The 17,618-nt window shown below is 40.1% G+C and overlaps 3 protein-coding genes across 3 annotated transcripts in view; 1 reads left to right on the top strand and 2 right to left on the bottom strand.

Annotated features, from left to right (window-relative positions):
• The window catches only part of LOC111954206 (exostosin-like 3), a 43,357-nt gene extending 37,048 nt beyond the window's left edge, over positions 1 to 6,309 (bottom strand). The window contains exon 1 of the mRNA XM_023973743.3: positions 6,086 to 6,309. The gene's annotated coding sequence lies outside the window, so the exon portion shown is untranslated. The remainder of the gene's footprint in view (positions 1 to 6,085) is intronic.
• A 3,537-nt stretch (positions 6,310 to 9,846) lies between these two features.
• On the top strand, positions 9,847 to 14,063 carry LOC111954191 (ribosomal oxygenase 1). Its single transcript, XM_023973722.3, has 15 exons — positions 9,847 to 9,970; positions 10,259 to 10,390; positions 10,628 to 10,767; positions 10,863 to 10,962; positions 11,049 to 11,162; positions 11,327 to 11,433; positions 11,623 to 11,730; positions 11,864 to 11,898; positions 12,008 to 12,186; positions 12,405 to 12,509; positions 12,747 to 12,888; positions 13,081 to 13,201; positions 13,289 to 13,388; positions 13,495 to 13,581; positions 13,749 to 14,063. Exons 1-15 carry the CDS (start codon positions 9,884 to 9,886, stop codon positions 13,815 to 13,817), a joined length of 1,626 nt encoding a protein of 541 aa, XP_023829490.1. The 5' UTR covers positions 9,847 to 9,883; the 3' UTR covers positions 13,818 to 14,063.
• An 86-nt stretch (positions 14,064 to 14,149) lies between these two features.
• On the bottom strand, positions 14,150 to 17,491 carry LOC139023243 (NADH dehydrogenase [ubiquinone] 1 beta subcomplex subunit 1-like). The gene is made up of 3 exons (XM_070435940.1): positions 17,395 to 17,491; positions 14,602 to 14,746; positions 14,150 to 14,362 (listed from the first exon to the last, which is right to left on the bottom strand). The coding sequence occupies exons 2-3, from the start codon at positions 14,739 to 14,741 to the stop codon at positions 14,326 to 14,328; spliced, it is 177 nt and encodes a 58-aa protein (XP_070292041.1). The 5' UTR covers positions 14,742 to 14,746; positions 17,395 to 17,491; the 3' UTR covers positions 14,150 to 14,325.
• Between the last annotated feature and the right edge of the window lie 127 nt (positions 17,492 to 17,618).

Here is a 17,618-nt window from a genome sequence, read left to right as displayed (position 1 = left end):
GCTTTACAACAGTCAAAGGTCATGTAAAGAAATACTTTTCTCCATCTCTGGCTTGTTATCACAATGCACTAGCACACGCTAGCTGTTCATTACGAAAAATGTTTTCTTACGGAAATCAATGTAAACTACACTGTTATCGAATTCAAAATGTATTAGCTATATATTTCAACTGTAAATGGCATGCGCTGGCGACTGAAAACGTCAATGCAGGAAAATGCTTGCCACACTGGTTTTAGTCACGCGCTCTAATTTAGCTAGCTAACAATATTCTCATCACGAATGAAGCACATGGCCTGACTGATAGATCTTCACCAACTCAGGGTTTCCCAAACTCGGTTTGTTCATTCACTTCCTGATCAGTCTTGGTCAAAAAGCCCTGAGTAAAGTAGGTGCAACCACATAGGGTGGGGTGATATGGCCAAAATATCACATCACAGTATTAAAAAAGACATGTTATGAGACTGTATTTTATCTTTTTGAATAATAACAATTCTACATTTGCTTTATGAGTAGTGCGTGACCCTAGAGTGGCAACAGATACATTCTCAGTGATTTCAATGGGTCTTTCTCCATTATGATTGTTTTATGCTGTTCAATTAAACTTCCACATCAAATTATTTTCAGCATTTTCCTGCACTCATTTGTGGTCATTTACACACTGTCACGTAGGGTTTCACGATATGGGCCTGATTTTTAACCAAATGTTGCAATYGCGATTTGACGATTAAGAGCAAAAGACGTCGGTGAACTATTGGAATCAGTGGGCACTTTGAAGTGTTGTTTGACATGACAACAAATTAAAATGCCAGGAGGAGTTATTGTGACAGGAACTAAAGTGTTAATAAGTGTTTCCTAGGGGACCCGAGAATCTTTGGCTACATTGAATGTTCTCTTTTTAATTTTACCTTTATTTAACTAGGCAAGTCAGTTAAGAACAAATTCTTATATACAAAAAGGCCTCCTGCAGGGACAGGGGCTGGGATAAAATAAAAAATAAAAATATAGGATAAAACACATCCCAACAAGAGACACCACAACACTACATAAAGAGAGACCTAAGACGACAACACAGCATGGCAGCAACACATGAAAACACAGCATGGCAGCAACACCACATGGCAGCAACACCACATGGCAGCAGAACAAAATATGGTACAGACATTATTGGGCACAGACAACAGCACAAAGGGAAAGAAGGTAGAGACAACAATACACCACGCGAAGCAGCCACAACTGTCAGTAAGAGTGTCCATGATTGAGTCTTTGAATGAAGAGATGGAGATAAAACGGTCCAGTTTGAACGAGCTGCAGCGAACTGAAAAGAGGAGCGACACAGGGATGTGCGTGCTTTGGGGACCTTTAACAGAATGTGACTGGCAGAACGGGTGTTGTATGTGGAGGATGAGGGCTGCAGTAGATATCTTAGATAGGGGGAGTGTGGCCTAAGAGGGTTTTATAAATAAGCATCAACCAGTGGGTCTTGTGACGGGTATAAAGAGATGACCAGTTTACAGAGGAGGATAGAGTGCAGTGATGTGTCCTATAAGGAGCATTGGTGGCAAATCTGATGGCCGAATGGTAAAGAACATCTAGCCGCTTGAGAGCACCCTTATCTGCCGATCTATGAAATTAAGTCTCCGTAGTCTAGCATGGGTAGGTTGTTCAGCTGAATCAGGGTTAGTTTGGCAGCTGGGGTGAAAGAGGAGCGATTACGATAGATGAAACCAAGTCTAGATTTAACCCTAGAGTGCAGCTTTGATATGTGCTGAGAGAAGGACAGTGTAGCCATACTCACAAGTACTTGTATGAGGTGACTACCTCAAGCTCTAAAATCTCATAGGTAGTAATCATACCAGTGAGGTGAGGGGCATTCTTCTTACAAATCCACAACCTTTGTTTTGGTGTACAGAACAAGGTTAACTTCTTATGGCTGCAGGGGCAGTATTGAGTAGCTTGGATGAAAGGTGCCCAGAGTAAACGGCCTGCTCCTCACTTCCAGTTACTAATATATGCATATTATTATTAGTATTGGATAGAAAACACTCTGAAGTTTCTAAAACTGTTTGAATGATGTCTGTGAGTATAACAGAACTCATATGGCAGGCAAAAACCTGAGGAGAAATCCAAACAGGAAGTGAGAAATCTGAGGTTGGTAGGTTTTCAACACAGTTCCCATTGAAATCCCCTTGAGATATGAATGAAGTTGCACTTCCTAGGGCAAAGTTATAAGACACATGAATGTCTGAGGAATTTTAATTATGAGATTTCTGTTGTTTTGAATTTGGCACCCTGCACTTTCACTGGCTGTTGTCATATCATCCCGTTAACGGGATTGCAGCCCCAAGAAGTTTTAAGGGCTTAGAAAAATTGTTGGACTCTAAGAAAGCTTTTTTTGTAGAGCGTTTAACATAAAATCCAGGGAGGGGCCAGCTGATTATAAGACTGTCATCTGCATATAAATGGATGAGAGAGCTTCCTACTGCCTAACCTATGTTGTTGATGTAAATTGAGAAGAGTGTGGGACCTAGGATCGAGCCTTGGGGTACTCACTTGGTGAAAGGTATTGGCTGAGACAGCAGATGTTCTGACTTTATACACTGCACTCTTTGAGGTAGTCAGCAAACCAGGTCAAAGCCCCCTCAGAGACACCAATACTCCTTCGCCAGCCCACAAGTAGTCTACCGTATCAAAAGATTTGGCCAAGTCAATAAAAATAGCAGCACAAAATTGCTTAGAATCAAGGGCAATGGTGACATAATTTATGACCTTTAAGGCTGCAGTGACACATCCATAACCTGAGCGGAAACCAGATTGCGTACCCGAGAGAATACTATAGACATCAAGAAAGCAGGTTAGTTGATTATTGACAAGTTTTTCAACACTTTTGATCAACAGCAAAATAGAATTTGGCCTATAACAGTTAGGATCAGCTTGATCTCCCCCTTTAAATAAAGGATGCACTGCAGCTGCCTTCCAAGCAATGGGAACCTCCCCAGAGAGGAGAGACAGGTTAAAAAGGTCAGAGATAGAGTTGGCGATGATAGGGGCAGCAACCTTAAAGAAGAAAGGGTCTAAACCATCTGACCCAGATGCTTTTTTGGGGTCAAGTGTAAGGAGCTCCTTTGGCACCTCAGACTCAGTGACCGCCTGCAGGGAGAAAGACGGAAGAGCATTGGGGATAGACGCATTAGAAGGACTGGGAGATGAGGAAATGTTGGACGGGCAAGGAGCCATGGCAGAGTCAAATAGGAATCCTGACTTAATGAAGTAGTGATTAAACAGCTCAGCCATGTGCTCGTCAGTAACAACCACATCAACATTAAGGGACATGGGTAGCTGTGAGGAGGGTTTATTCTCCAGGTCTTTAACCGTTTTCCAGAACTTCTTGGGGTTATTAAATAGCTTCATTAAATAGTACCCACAAAACATTAGTCTCAACGTCAACAGTGGAGAGGCGACTCCGGGATGCTGGCCTTCTAGGCAGAGTTGCAAAGAAAAAGCCATATTGCAGACTGGCCAATAAAAATAAAAGATTAAGATGGGCAGAGGAACTCTGCCTAGATGCCAGCATCCCTGAGTCGCCTCTTTACTGTTGACATTGAGACTGGTGTTATGCGGGTACTATTTTATTAAGCTGACAGTTGAGGAATTGTGAGGCGTCTGTTTCTCAAACTAGACACTGTACTTGTCCTCTTGCTCAGTTGTGCACCGGGGCCTCCCACTCCTCTTTCGATTCTGGTTAGAGCCAGTTTGCATTGTTCTGTGAAGGGAGGAGTACACAGCGTTGTACGAGATCTTCAGTTTCTTGGCAATTTCTCACATGGAATAGCCTTAATTTCTCAGAACAAGAATAGATTGACGAGTTTCTGAAGTAAGTTATTTATGGCCATTTTGAACCTGTAATCAAACCCACAAATGCGGATGCTCCAGATACTCAAGGCCAGTTCATTCGCTTCTTTAATCAGCACAACAGTTTTCAGCTGTGCTAACATAATTGCAAAATGATTTTCTAATGATCAATTAGCCTTCTAAAATGATAAACTTGGATTAGCTAACACAACGTGCCATTGGAACACAGGAGTGATGGTTGCTGATAATGGGAGTCTATATGCCTATGTAGATATTCCATGAAAAATAATCAGTTTCTAGCTGCAATAGTCATTTACAACATTAACAATGTCTACACTGTATTTCTGATCAATTTTATGTTATTTTATTGGACAATAAATGTGCTTTTCTTACAAAAACAAGGACATTTCCAAGTGACCCCAAACTTTTGAACAGTAGTGTGTGTGTATGTATGCATGTATGTATATATCTATACTATATGTATGTATATATCTATACATACACACATACATACATACATATATATATATTACACACATACATACTCTACCGGTCATAAGTTTTAGAACACCTACTCATTCAAGGGTTTTTCTTTATTTTTTACTATTTTCGACATTACAGAATAATAGTGAAGACATCAAAACCATGAAATAACACATATGGAATCATGTAGTAACCAAAAAAAGTGTTTTAACAAATCAAAATGTTTTATATTTCAGATTCTGCAAATATCCACCCTTTGCCTTGATGCCAGCTTTGCACACACACACACACACACACTTCTATCCAAAAGAGACCCACTATCCTTTTAGCGCGATGCTCTAAAAACTGAGCAACAGAGGACCACATAACATTTGGATTTTAGTGACAGGATTTGGGCATGCATTTTGAAGCATCCTGCCATAGGCCCTACCACTCCCATTGTTTCAATAGCGGTGATGCTAATGCTAGCTGTGGGGTAAGTCAATAAAGGCAACTAAGCCATATTCTCTATCATTTTCTCTTAGGATCAATGGATGAAACACTGTCAATAAAATGAAGTATATATACATTTGATGTACTACCCCTTTTACAGAATATACAAATTAAGTGTAATTTTACTCAAATAACAGTCTGTTTTGGTTATTTTATTGCAGAGGACATTATTTACATGTCTAATGATGTTTTGCTATGATTGTTTCTTTTTTCAATAGTTTCTTATTGGGGTCAAAATGACCCTAGTTGGTAACCCATGCATGTAAAATATCAATATAGCTAACATATGAAATACAAAAAACGATAGTGTTAAGGAAACCTGAGGTTTCCAATTACCTCTATTTAGTACCACTATTACTAAGTAGTAGCTTAGCCTCTACTGAGGCTTACAGTAACAGAACAACATAACATCCTTGTCCCAAGTCCTTGTTGTTGGTGTGGTGTCACCCTTCTTCGTACCATGATTCACTCCATGCCAATGGCACTGAATTGGCTAAGTATTGTGGCAAGCCAACTTCATTGCAGCACGCAAATCCAATGGGAAAAAGACTAGCTAGTTGCATTGACTAGGTAACCAGCTAGCTTACTAATTAGCTGCAATAAACAACATTTTGCTTGCCTGTAACACTGACACCATGTACTGTTTGGTCACCTTAATCATGTAATGTCTATACACTACATGGGATCCCGAGTGGCGCAGCGGTCTAAGGCACTGCATCTCAGTGCTTGAATCGTCACTAGACACCCTGGTTCGAATCCAGGCTATATCACAACCGGCCGTGATTGGGAGTCCAATAGGACAGCGCACAATTGGGCGCACAATTGGCCCAGCGTCGTCCGGGTTTGGCCGGTGAAGGCCGTCATTGTAAATAAAAATTCGTTCTTAATTTAACTGACTTGCCTTGTCAAATAAAACGAAATAAAAAAGTGGCGCTAGTTAGCCAATGACTTACTGGTGGGTGGATGTGTGTGTGTCGTGTCGGTCAGAGGGGGGAGATCAAAGCAAACACGCTCGCGAGGGTACTAAGAACGACCCACACACAAACACAACGCTGGCTTTTAATAGCGTAATACTCGAGGCTAAATGGCTAAGTTCATTACTTAAGAGTAATAGACGTCTCCGCACAACAAGATAAGGGGATTGGAGAAAAGGCAAAGGGGGTCCATGTCTCATCTGACCAATAAACCAGCTAGCCATAACAGGCATTTACTTGCTAGCAGACGAATGTTAGTTTAGCTAGCTAGTTAGCTTACTACTCACCCGGTATGAAGCTCCAAAATGTCTCCAAATAAAACCTTCAAAAGGCTTCAAAAGATATGTCACGTTATGCAAGTTGATAACAAAATGGCATGCTCGGTGTTTAATGTACGCGTAGGTAGCTAGATCTAGATCCCCCTGTGTGCACGATCAATTTTACATTAAGCTGCATTGTTAGAGAAGGCTAGGCAAGCATACTGAAGCATTCTGGGAATGGGAGTTGCTGAACCTTGGACAAACTGTAGCGGTGAAGTGCTACACCTTGTGGCCATAAAAAGTATACTGAGCAGTTGTGGTTGTATTTATACGGAGTATGCCTGCCCACAAGATGTACTGTACAACCTAATAAAACAATACATCCATAAACAGCTAATTTCATAAATTAAACAGTTACATTATGTAAACTAAGGGGTATGTAGCAGGGGCAAATTAAGCACGACAGCCTCTGACAAAAGGTCTTGACTAGTCTTTACCGATGGCACAGGGCAGGAGGTACTGTTAAAAACCCTCTCCAAACCCTAAACTATTATGGCATTAGGCTTAGCAAGTATTGAAGGAGGCAGCCAGCTGCCCATAAAAGCACGTCTATCATGTTACAAAGTGAGAGGTATTAAAACTGCCCTGCTTGTAGACCATGCATACCTCTTTTGAGCAAAGGAAAATCATACATAAATTTGATTTACTTATTTTCTATGCTTCTTCATCTGTAATTAAATCTAGAGCAGCATTAATAAAGTAAGCACTATGTAAAGGCTTTAAAAGTAACCTACACCGTACAAACACAGATTAAAGGGTGTTGTCATAACCTTTGGTACAAACTAACGATGTGTACGAACTAACAATGTGTACAAACTCTGGATGACAATTTTATAATTTGACACGTTTATTCTGTTATTGAAGCCACCGCGCAGCCATCTTGGTATTCCTCCTCAAGTGTAAAAACATATTTCGGAAGCTATACAAATGCATTTATTAATTTCTAATTTGACACGTTTATTCTATTACAAACACCTTAATGCATACTTTCAAATGATGGCGTGTGAGCTAGACATAAACGATTACAAATTAAAACTTTTTTTTTAAACTTTTTTTTTAGAGCGCTAATATTGCTGTCCTCACAACTGAAATACATGTAATTTTGTCCTTAAAACATTCAATTGAAATACTGTCTAATTCCATTCATTTCTATGGACTGCTCCTTCCAGGGAGGGGCAATATGGCCAATACATAGCCTAACATTCGAGGGTTTACATACATCGTTGGTAAAAGCACTCGTATGTATGAGTGCTTTTGAGTATGACCAAAGAGATTGCTGCATCTGACAGCCTGCACAGTAGAGGGCGATAAAGTTCTTTATCTAGCTGTAGTTAGCTGATTTACAAATAAAATACCCTAATAATTATTTTTATTTTATTTTTTTGTTTGTTTATTCATAATACAAAACAAATTACATCGCTACACCAAACATGTCTAACAAAACAAAACACAGGTATAAACAAGAAAATACAAAATACATACAAAACATTTAATATATAAAAATTATTTTTTTAAAGAACAGCAATTCTAGTGCAATTGCATTCACTCAGAAAAAATCTCATTATAATGATTCAGGAAGATGTTATTATTTTTGTTATTCACTAGGTATAATGTCTCAACAAGATAATTAAATTCCCCAAAAAATATTTGTAATTTTGGTGTAAAATTCTGGAATATTTGTTTGTGTCTAAAGTATTTGGCATTTTTTTTAAATAATTCACAATAATTTAAATTGTCTTGTTATCATTGCAAAAGTAACATGTTATATCCTTCATGTCAAAAACTTGGGTAGTGTTCAAAAAAGTAAATAAGTATTCTGTTAGGTTTTCCCAAAATGGTATTTATGTAGCAATAGTTTGTGTCGGTGGGCTAGGGTCAGTCTGTTATATCTGGAGTATTTATCCTGTCTTATCCGGTGTCCTGTGTGAATTTAAGTATGCTCTCTCTAATTCTCTCTCTTTTTCTCTCGTTTTCTCTCTTTTTTTCTTTCTCTTCTTTCTTTATTTCTCTCTCTCGGAGGACCTGAGCCCTAGGACCATGCCTCAGGACTACCTGGCCTGATGACTCCTTGTTGTCCCCAGTCCATCTGGTCGTGCTGCTCCTCCAGTTTCAACTGTTCTGCCTGCGGCTATGGAACCCTGACCTGTTCACCAGATGTGCTACCTGTCCCAGACCTGCTGTTTTCAACTCTCTAGAGACAGCAGGAGCGGTAGAGATACTCTGAATGTTCGACTATGAAAAGCCAACTGACATTTACTCCTGAGGTGCTAACCGGTTGCACCCTCTACAACCACTGTCATTATTATTATTTTACCCTGCTGGTCATCTATGAACATTTGAACATCTTGGCCATGTTCTGTTATAATCTCCACCCGGCACAGCCAGAAGAGGACTGGCCACCCCTCATAGCCTGGTTCCTCTCTAAGTTTCTTCCTAGGTTCTGGCCTTTCTAGGGAGTTTTTCCTAGCCACTGTGCTTCTACACCAGCATTGCTTGCTGTTTAGGATTTTAGGCTGGGTTTCTGTACAGCATTTTGTGACATCAGCTGATGTAAGAAGGGCTTTATAAATACATTTGATTGATTATCACAGATTTACATTCATTCATTTTACATTCATTTTTAGCAGAAAATGCAGACATCCTCAATAGCCACAAATTTGGACGACATAGAATCTTGTGTAGAATCTTAACGTGCACTTCCTTAAATTTGTTTGGTATACAATATTTGTAAGGCATCAACCAAGACAATGTCAGGAATAAGCATGTTCCAGAAAATGTTTCCTCTAGGCGTAAGTTGGTTCCGTGAATGGGAAATTTGTCTTATGTATTTATTACAACAAGATTTCTCAAGTAAGCCAACGCCTTCCAAACTGAGATCTGGATAAGCTCTGTGATCATCACCAAAGCTAAAATAAGTTTTCATTAGTGTAGTTAGACCCCTGGGAATGGCTTTGATCACAAACATAAACTCTCTGAACGGTATTGGAAACTCATTCAATGTTATAAATTGTGCATATGCAAGAATATTACCCCTGTTGTCGAAAACATCAAAAACCAAGTAAATATTCCTCTTGTGCCAGCTTGGGTAGAACAATTACTTATTCCTTATAGATATGTTTGAATTATTCCACAAATAGCTTTATGAGGGGAAAATTATGCAGAAAACATATTTTCCAGGACATTAAAGCTTGTTGGTGAAACCTAGCCAATTTAGCGGGTAATGTTTCAGGAATATAATTACATTTCAGTAAAAATTGAAAACCTCCAAACTTATTAAACACATTGTTTGGAATGAAATACCAAATAGATTTTGTATTGACCAAACATCTTTTCAACCAATTGATCTTGAAAGTGTTATTTATGTCAACAAAATGCAATACTTCCAGACCTCCTTCAGCTCTTTAATTGAGAGGACTGACTTTTTTAGTATGTGAGATTTATTTTTCTAAATGAAGTAAAGAAAGGTCTTGTTGATCTCTTCAGAGGTAGAGGGATTTACTAATAAAGATAATGAGGGGTACACAAAGCGAGACAGTCCCTCTGCCTTGGACAGAAGCACTCTCCCAAGTATAGACAGATACCTTTGTAATTATAAAAAATATTATTGGTTTTCTTAATTTTAGGAGTGACATTCATATGTTGTCTAAGTGTTTTTTTGACAGATGTATTTCTAAATATTTAACACAGTCCTTTACAGGGATATTTTCAGAATATCCCTGTTGTCGCACTATTGATGACGTCAGGAATGAGAAAATATTCGACAACATGGAGAGGAAACATCTGTCAGCTTTTGCATTGTACCAAAATGCGCTATTAGCATCGTCTCCTGAAGTTAAAACATCATCTGTGAAGGTACTTTGGGTTAAGTTATTACTACTGGTGTTTGCTCGCTTGCAATTTCAGATAGGCTATGTTTTTTTTACAGTGTCCTATTTTGTCGGCAAACGTCAACCGTGTTGACAAATCAACTGAAGTAGCTAGCAAATGTATGTAATTTGAAGTTGTCTTCTTCCATAATGTGTATATAAGTAAGGAACATGTGTTTAATATACTATTGCAATATGCATCAGAGCAATTGACTGTTGATGGCCTAATACCATTTCATGGCTGACTGCCTCTGCATACTGGATGCTTTTGTAGATTACAGCAAAGAAGCGGAAGGAAAATGGTATCCAGTCCCCCAAATCCATCAAAAAGACCAAAAGGAAACAGATGGGCAAGCAGGTCATAAAAGCGGCACAGAGAGAGGAGAGGGTGGAGAGACTGGCAGAGGTTAGTTTGGGGCATCAGCATATAGCCTATGTAATTGTTTGACTGTGGTTCCTTAGGTTTTTCAGTCATTGTACGTGTTTGAGATAAACTACATTGTATTCAGACAGAGCAGAATCGCTGCTCTACAATCACTTTGCATCCCAAATAGCTCAACTGATTGTGATCAATATAAGCTATTCTGTGCCTCGCTGGTCAAACTGAACCCCTTAAACATGCTGATTGTCTGGTTGCATGCAGGAGGTACAGTGTGGAGAGAGAAGCGGAGTGGCACTAGATGCTCTGCTGAGTGACCTGGCTAAAGTCAGCAACAGCAGGGTGAGAGCCAGCAAACTTTTCCAGTGGCTCATCCACCCAATTCCCTCCAAGAGTTTCTTCAGGTAATGATGTCAGTGTAGCTTTTCACAGTACCGTATTGTAGTCGATTGCACAGGAAGATATCCTTTGTTAACTATTGACTTCCTTGATCTTATAGAGATGCATGGGAAAAGAAGCCAGTTTTGATCAAACGCCAGAATCCAGACTATTATACGGGACTGTTCTCCACAGCAGAGTTTGATCGCATTTTAAGACGGGTAAGGTGTCATGACTAGCTACACATCTTCTGTGTTTAGTGTAATTTCTGTTGCTCAAATAAGGTTTTTCCTATTGATATTTTCAGGATGACGTTCAGTATGGGGTGAACCTGGATGTCACCAGCTACAGAAACGGCAAAAGAGAGACACACAATCCTCCAGGAAGGGCTCTCCCATTCACTGTATGGGACTTCTATGAGGTAAAAAGCCAAGTGAAAGTCTACTGATTGTCAAGTTTCATTTACAAAGTGTGAGCAAGTGTTGGTTAGATCATACCAATGGCTGTGTAACATGTTCTAGTTAGAAGTCCTCAGTACCTCAACATAATATTGAAACCCAACCTGTTGTCTTCCATGTCGTCCAGAGTGGTTGCTCGCTGCGTATGCTTAACCCCCAGGCCTTCTCCTCCACTGTGTGGAATGTGCTGTCCATCCTCCAAGAGCACTTTGGCAGCATGGCAGGAGCCAACATGTGAGTGACCCTCTCTGACAATCTATCTGACCAGTGAGATGCTCTCACACAACATTGAAAGTTATTGAACATGTATGGGACAGTGAACATAATTTCCTCCTGGGAGGACAAACTATTATGTTGAATTCTTACCGCATGCTGATGCACTTCCTCATGACATTTCAGTAAAAATGTATTTTGTGTCCCCAGGTATTTGACACCTCCAGGAACACAGGGCTTTGCTCCACATTATGATGATATTGAGGCCTTTGTGGTTCAGCTGGAAGGGAAGAAGCACTGGAGAGTTTACAACCCCAGGTGACTAGTTTCTCAGTAAAATTCCCAAAAAGGTGATCAGCACCATCAACCCATTTTGAACTTGATTCATGTCAGTAAACTCTGCGAGAAACAAATATATTTTGTGGGATGTTTGTTTCCTGTCACTTTTCAGGTCAGAAAATGAGGTCTTGCCTGTCGTTTCCAGTCGTAAGTAGTCTTTTGTCCACTGTTGTGCCTATGAATAGACAATAAGCATGACAGATCACTCCCCTGTACCTCAGCCTCATTCCTTACAGATGGCTTGGTATTCCTCCAGCTAACTTCAGCCACTCAGAGATTGGGAAGCCCATCCTGGAGGTAGTCCTGGAGGCTGGGGACCTCCTCTACTTCCCCCGAGGGTTCATCCACCAGGGGGACTGCCTGTCGGATGCTCACTCCCTCCACATCACTGTCTCATCTTACCAGAGGAACAGTTGGGGAAACCTACTGGCAAAGGTTTGTTATTAACCTGCTTAATCCTATGCATTCCTTGTATGGGACATTGTCCAGTTCTTTGTCTAATTTTGTATCATTAAATACATTTACACTTTGAGTAAGAAAAAAACTGAAAATATTGCAGGATATACAATATGGCATGTCTATACAAAAAAATGCATTTACTTGTAAGTATAGGCTTGTATTGTGTATTATGCAGAAAATGATCTCTTTGACAGGTGGTCCCAGCAGCCCTAGAGATGGCCATGGAGGAGGATGTGGACTTCAGACGAGGCCTGCCTGTGGATTACCTGACGTACATGGGGGTGCAGAACTCAGACAAGGTACTTCAGATGCCACCATTTACCTGTGCCTGGTTTCCAATGTACAATAAACCTCGAAGCACCCACCCTCAGCAGGGGTGTGTTCAGAAGGGTGACACGTTTGAAGATAGAAACGCTACAGAGCTGACGCCTATGCCCCATTGCGAAGAACATCTGTTCTGCATAATCTATTTCTACCGGAACATACTGTAACGTTGCACCCTCGTAACGGCCCTCAATCTACCTGTGCACGTATAGGAGGATCCACGCAGGGCCCAGTTCCTATCCAGAATAGAGGGTCTGATGAAGAAGCTATCAACCTTTGCCCCTGTGGATGCTGCTGTGGATCAGAAAGCTAGGGACTATCTCCATGACTGTCTCCCCCCAATGCTGACCGCAGGTACCACATAAGGTTTTACTTGAAATTGTGATAGGTGGTTGTTTTTACCTACTTCAGTTGAAACCACTTATTGTAAGTCACTCTGTATAATAGTTGCTAAATGACTCAATGTAAATATTTACTCTAAAATGTCACATTTAAAGTGACTAATGTGATTCCGCCAGTGTAAATGATTCTGATGATTATCCACAGAGGAAAGGGCCAGCAGTGTCCAGGGAGCTCCTTCCAGGTGGGAGAATGGAGAGGCTGTGGACATGGGTGTGGCCATCAGAGGCCAGACCAGAGTCAGACTCGTCCGTTCTGGAGTCGCCAGGTAGCTCTCAGCATTAAACACAAAAGCATGGCTATAGAGGGTTGACCTTTCCAGAAAAAAACACGACTTTCCTTTGTGCCCCTGCAGGTTATGCAGTGATGGAGAAGCAGTTTGGCTTTACTACACTGCCGACAACTCCAGAGTCTACCACAAGGAGGAGCCCAAGAGCGTTGAAATAAAAGCAGAGGTATGAATGTTTGGGTCTCTGTAATTGCCTTGCTAATATAGCAGTGATGTGTGCCTGTCTGATATGCTGCACTGCAGTGATAACCTTTATGATGTAACTCTTTCAGCACACAGATGCCATGGAGTTTCTGATCCATGCATATCCAAAGTTTGTGACAGTGGGCAGCTTGCCATGCAAGTTGGCTGAGGACAAGGTGTGTTTCTCAACATGTTATGCAACATTGCTAAAACATGTATGCTTTCTTCTGCATAAAGTCTAACCACATATGCATCTCTGTAGTGCATGGTCAAGCCTTGATGATATACAGTGTTGGTCTCTGCACTGCAGTTTTCTTAAAGATGTAATTCCCTGCTCTTCCAGGTGTCCTTGGCTGAGCTGCTGTTTAAGAGAGGGCTTATTCACACTGCAGAACCTCTGCAGCAATCCTGAAGAGTTTCAAAATAAATGTCTGCCACGCCAGCATCATTCACTTCACTATTATGTGTAGGTAGAATTGTTCTGATTTTTAGGACAGCGGTCATTAACTCAGTAGTCCATCAGCATTGCCCTCTACAACAAATTCATCTACTCTTCAAAAACTGTTAGTAATAGAGCTGTAATAGCTATTTTACAATGTTAACCTTTACTTGTTCAGTACGTATTGAATTAAACTTACTTGCATATTGGTGTAAATTACTCCTTGTTTGTGTGTGTTGCTAATGTCCAACTTTGCCTTATTGCTATAGTTGTGTATACTTAAATCACAAATGAATGACTAGAGGTTAAGATGACAACGGGACATGTTTATTGGTTGATACAGTGACAACGTGACATGTTTATTGGTTGATACAGTGACTGAAATGTATCGGGGTGCTTGATTTGAAGACCATCCAGAAAATGTAAATCACACAACAGGAGATGTGACTAACGCACAATAAATATTCCAAGACAGGTGGGTCTACTTCCAGGTGACTTCCTCGCCAGGCTTCAGCTCCCTTTTTATAGGGGAGAAAATTCAGAGAACCATTAGAGCTCACTTAGATTATTGCTAGGAATGTATGCTTTCATATGATGTCTAGATACTGTCATGCCTGATTCACTGGGACTAAGCCATACTGGCCTGGTTTCACATCCACTACAGTTGCTTGAAAATACAATGTGAAAAGAAATATCTCTGCCAGCACAGTTCGCATCTATAGTATCAGTGTGTGGGTGCTGCAAATTCATAACTTACCTGCTGTACAATGCGCTTTTGTTCCTGAAAGCGGTCAGCTTCTGGTCCTGTGCTCTGTCCATGTAGATCCCGATCACAAAGCCAAGGGGGACAAATATGTTAACCCAATGGTCACGCATCAGGGCAGCAAAGTTCACCATACTTCCTGTTGGTGTCAAAACACACATTTTTTGTTTACTGTATCCAAATTGTATAACAAATCTTTGGTGCAGCTATAGATGGTTAGCACCATAAGTTAGCATAAGTCTTTCTATTGTCAATTTCATAAGCAGTTGATAAAGGGTGAAAGTCATAACATTTGGCAATCAATTAGCTAGCTACAGTAGTTTAATCTAGCAAATTTGTCAAATTGCACATTTGCTAAATTCTAGAAATAGCTACAGTACCAGCCAAACGTTTGGACACACCTATTCATTCAAGGGTTTTTATTTACTATTTTCTACATTGTAGAATAATAGTGGAGACATCAAATATGAAATAACACATATGGAATCATGTAACCCAAAAAATGTTCAACAAATCAAAATATATTTGAGGTTCTTCAAAGTAGCCACCCTTTGCCTTCATGACACTCTTGGCATTCTCGCAACCAGCTTCATGAGGTCATCACCTGGAATGAATTTCAATTAACAGATGTTCCTTCTTAAAAGTTAATTTGTGGAATTTCTTTCCTTCTTAATGCATTTGAGCCAATCAGTTGTGTTGTGTCAAGGAAGGGTTGGTAAACAGAAGATGCCCTATTTGGTAAAAGACCAAGTCAATATTATGGCAAGAACAGTTCACATAAGCAAAGAGAAACGACAGTCCATCATTATTTTAAGACATGAAGGTCAGTCAATCCAGAAAATTAAGAACTTTGAAATTCAGTCGCAAAAACCATCAAAGTGCTATGATGAAACTGTCTCTCATGAGGACCGTCACAGGAAAGGAAGACCTAGAGTTACCTCTGCTGCAGTGGATAAGTAAATTTGAGTTACCAGCCTCAGAAATTGCAGCCCAAATAAATGCTTCAGAGTTAAAGTAACAGACACATCTAAAGATCCACTGTTCAGAGGAGACGGTGTGAATCAGGCCTTCATGGTCAAATTGCTGCAAAGAAACCACTACTAAAGGACACCAATAACAAGAAGAGACTTGCTTGGGCCAAGAACTACCAGCAATGGACATTAGAACAGTGGAAATCTGTCCTTTGGTCCGATGAGTCCAAATTTGAGATTTTTGGTTCCAACTGCTGTGTCTTTGTGAGACGCAGAGTAGGTGAACGGATGATCTCCGCATGTGTGGTTCCCACCGTGAAGCATGGAGGAGGTGGTGTGGGGGTGTTTGCTGGCAACACTGATTTATTTAGAATTCAAGGCACACTTAACCAGCATGGCTACCACAGCATTCTGCAGTGATATGCCATCCCATCTGGTTTGCAGATAGTGGAACTTATTTGTTTTCAACAGGACAATGACCCAACACACCTACAGACTGTGTAATGGCTATTTGACCTCAACCCAATTGAGATGGTTTGGGATGAGTTGGCCCGCAGAGTGAAGGAAAAGCAGCCAACAAGTGCTCAGCATATGTGGGAACTCCTTCAACACTGTTGGAAAAGCATTCCAGGTGAAGCTGGTTGAGAGAATGCCAAGAATGTGCAAAGCTGTCATCAAGGCAAATGGTGGCTATTATATAATTAATTGTATTAACAGTGATTCATCCATTGATCCTAAGAGAAAATGATAGAGAATATGGCTTAAGTTGCCTTTATTGACTTACCCCAGAGCTAGCATTAGCATTACCGCTATTGAAACAATGGGAGTGGTAGGGCCTATGGCAGGATGCTTCAACATGCATGCCCAAATCCTGTCACTAAAAACCCAATCTTATGAGATCCTCTGTTGCTCAGTTTTTAGAGCATCGCGCTAAAAGGATAGTGGGTTGGAGTCCCGGGACCACCCATACTTAAAATGTATGCTCAAATGACTAAGTCTCTTTTAGATAAAAGTGTCTGCTAAATGGTGTGTGTATATATATATAACACAGTGCCTTCGGAAAGTATTCAGACCCCTTGACTTTTAACACATTTCCACTGCCTACCATTGAATATGTACCCAGTATGCAACAGAGCAAAGAGTGTGCAAAGCTGTCATCAAGGCAGGGTGGCTATTTGAAGAATCTCAAATATAAAATATTTTTTGATTTGTTAAACACTTTCTTTGGTTACTACATGATTCCGTATGTGTTAGTTCATAGTTTTGATGTCTTCACTATTATTTTACAATGTGTAAAATAGTACAAATAAAGAAAAGCCCTGGAATGAGTAGGTGTGTCCAAACTTTTGACTGGTAACCATAGCTAGTTTGTGTCCACACAACTGCTATCAGCAAATATTTAATTTCAGACAAGAATGAGTGTATTTGCTCAAATCTAGAAATAGCTAGCTATATCAGCTGGTTACCATAGCTAGTTTGTATCCACAACTGCATCAGCAAATACATTCATTCCGGTAGCTACCGGTAACTATTTTCTTTAGCTAGCTAATAGCTATCGTCAACTATCGTTTAAATTATTAGCATATCTGTGTTATTAATCTAAACCAGAAAACTAGCTCACCAGCATGGACTCAATAGGATCAGCTAACATCGTTAGCTAGCAAGTAATATGCCTCGGTTCTTCCCACAATCATTCTACAGTATGTTGCAATTGGATTATATACATTTTAAGTATTGCACTGCTATAGAAATACTTATAACGACATCAAACTAATAAGTAATTGATAGGAAGGCATTAAAAAAAGTGACATTTTACCTAGTCTTGGCCTTCTACTTCTCTTGCTCACTGGCTCAGAGGACGTTGGACCCTACCAACTACTCTAAAATGGTGTTGTTGCCTTCTAACAGTGAATCATTAAAAAATAATTTTTAATTCAATATGCCTTCAATTTCAGAATATTAGAACATTCGTCTGGGGGATAATTTCAATGTAAAAAACGGGTGCTCTCTTCTTTGAAAATAAATGTTCTTCTATTCTCG

The sequence above is a fragment of the Salvelinus sp. IW2-2015 genome, linkage group LG28 (genome assembly GCF_002910315.2).
Source record: "Salvelinus sp. IW2-2015 linkage group LG28, ASM291031v2, whole genome shotgun sequence".
Taxonomy (NCBI): domain Eukaryota; kingdom Metazoa; phylum Chordata; class Actinopteri; order Salmoniformes; family Salmonidae; genus Salvelinus; species Salvelinus sp. IW2-2015.
The sequence above is the reverse complement of the archived record's forward strand: the minus strand, read 5'-3'. Positions and strand labels throughout refer to the sequence as shown.

Bases quoted from the DNA above. Each gene is read 5' to 3' on its own strand.
- LOC139023243 (XM_070435940.1), bottom strand. From the start codon at position 14,741: ATGGTGAACTTTGCTGCCCTGATGCGTGACCATTGGGTTAACATATTT. The intron at 14,363-14,601 runs GTAAGTTATGAA...CCCTATAAAAAG, and splicing joins AAAAGCGCATTGTACAGCAG to GGAGCTGAAGCCTGGCGAGG.
- LOC111954191 (XM_023973722.3), top strand. From the start codon at position 9,884: ATGGAGAGGAAACATCTGTCAGCTTTTGCATTGTACCAAAATGCGCTA. The intron at 10,963-11,048 runs GTAAGGTGTCAT...TGATATTTTCAG, and splicing joins TTGATCGCATTTTAAGACGG to GATGACGTTCAGTATGGGGT. The intron at 12,510-12,746 runs GTACTTCAGATG...GTGCACGTATAG, and splicing joins GGGTGCAGAACTCAGACAAG to GAGGATCCACGCAGGGCCCA.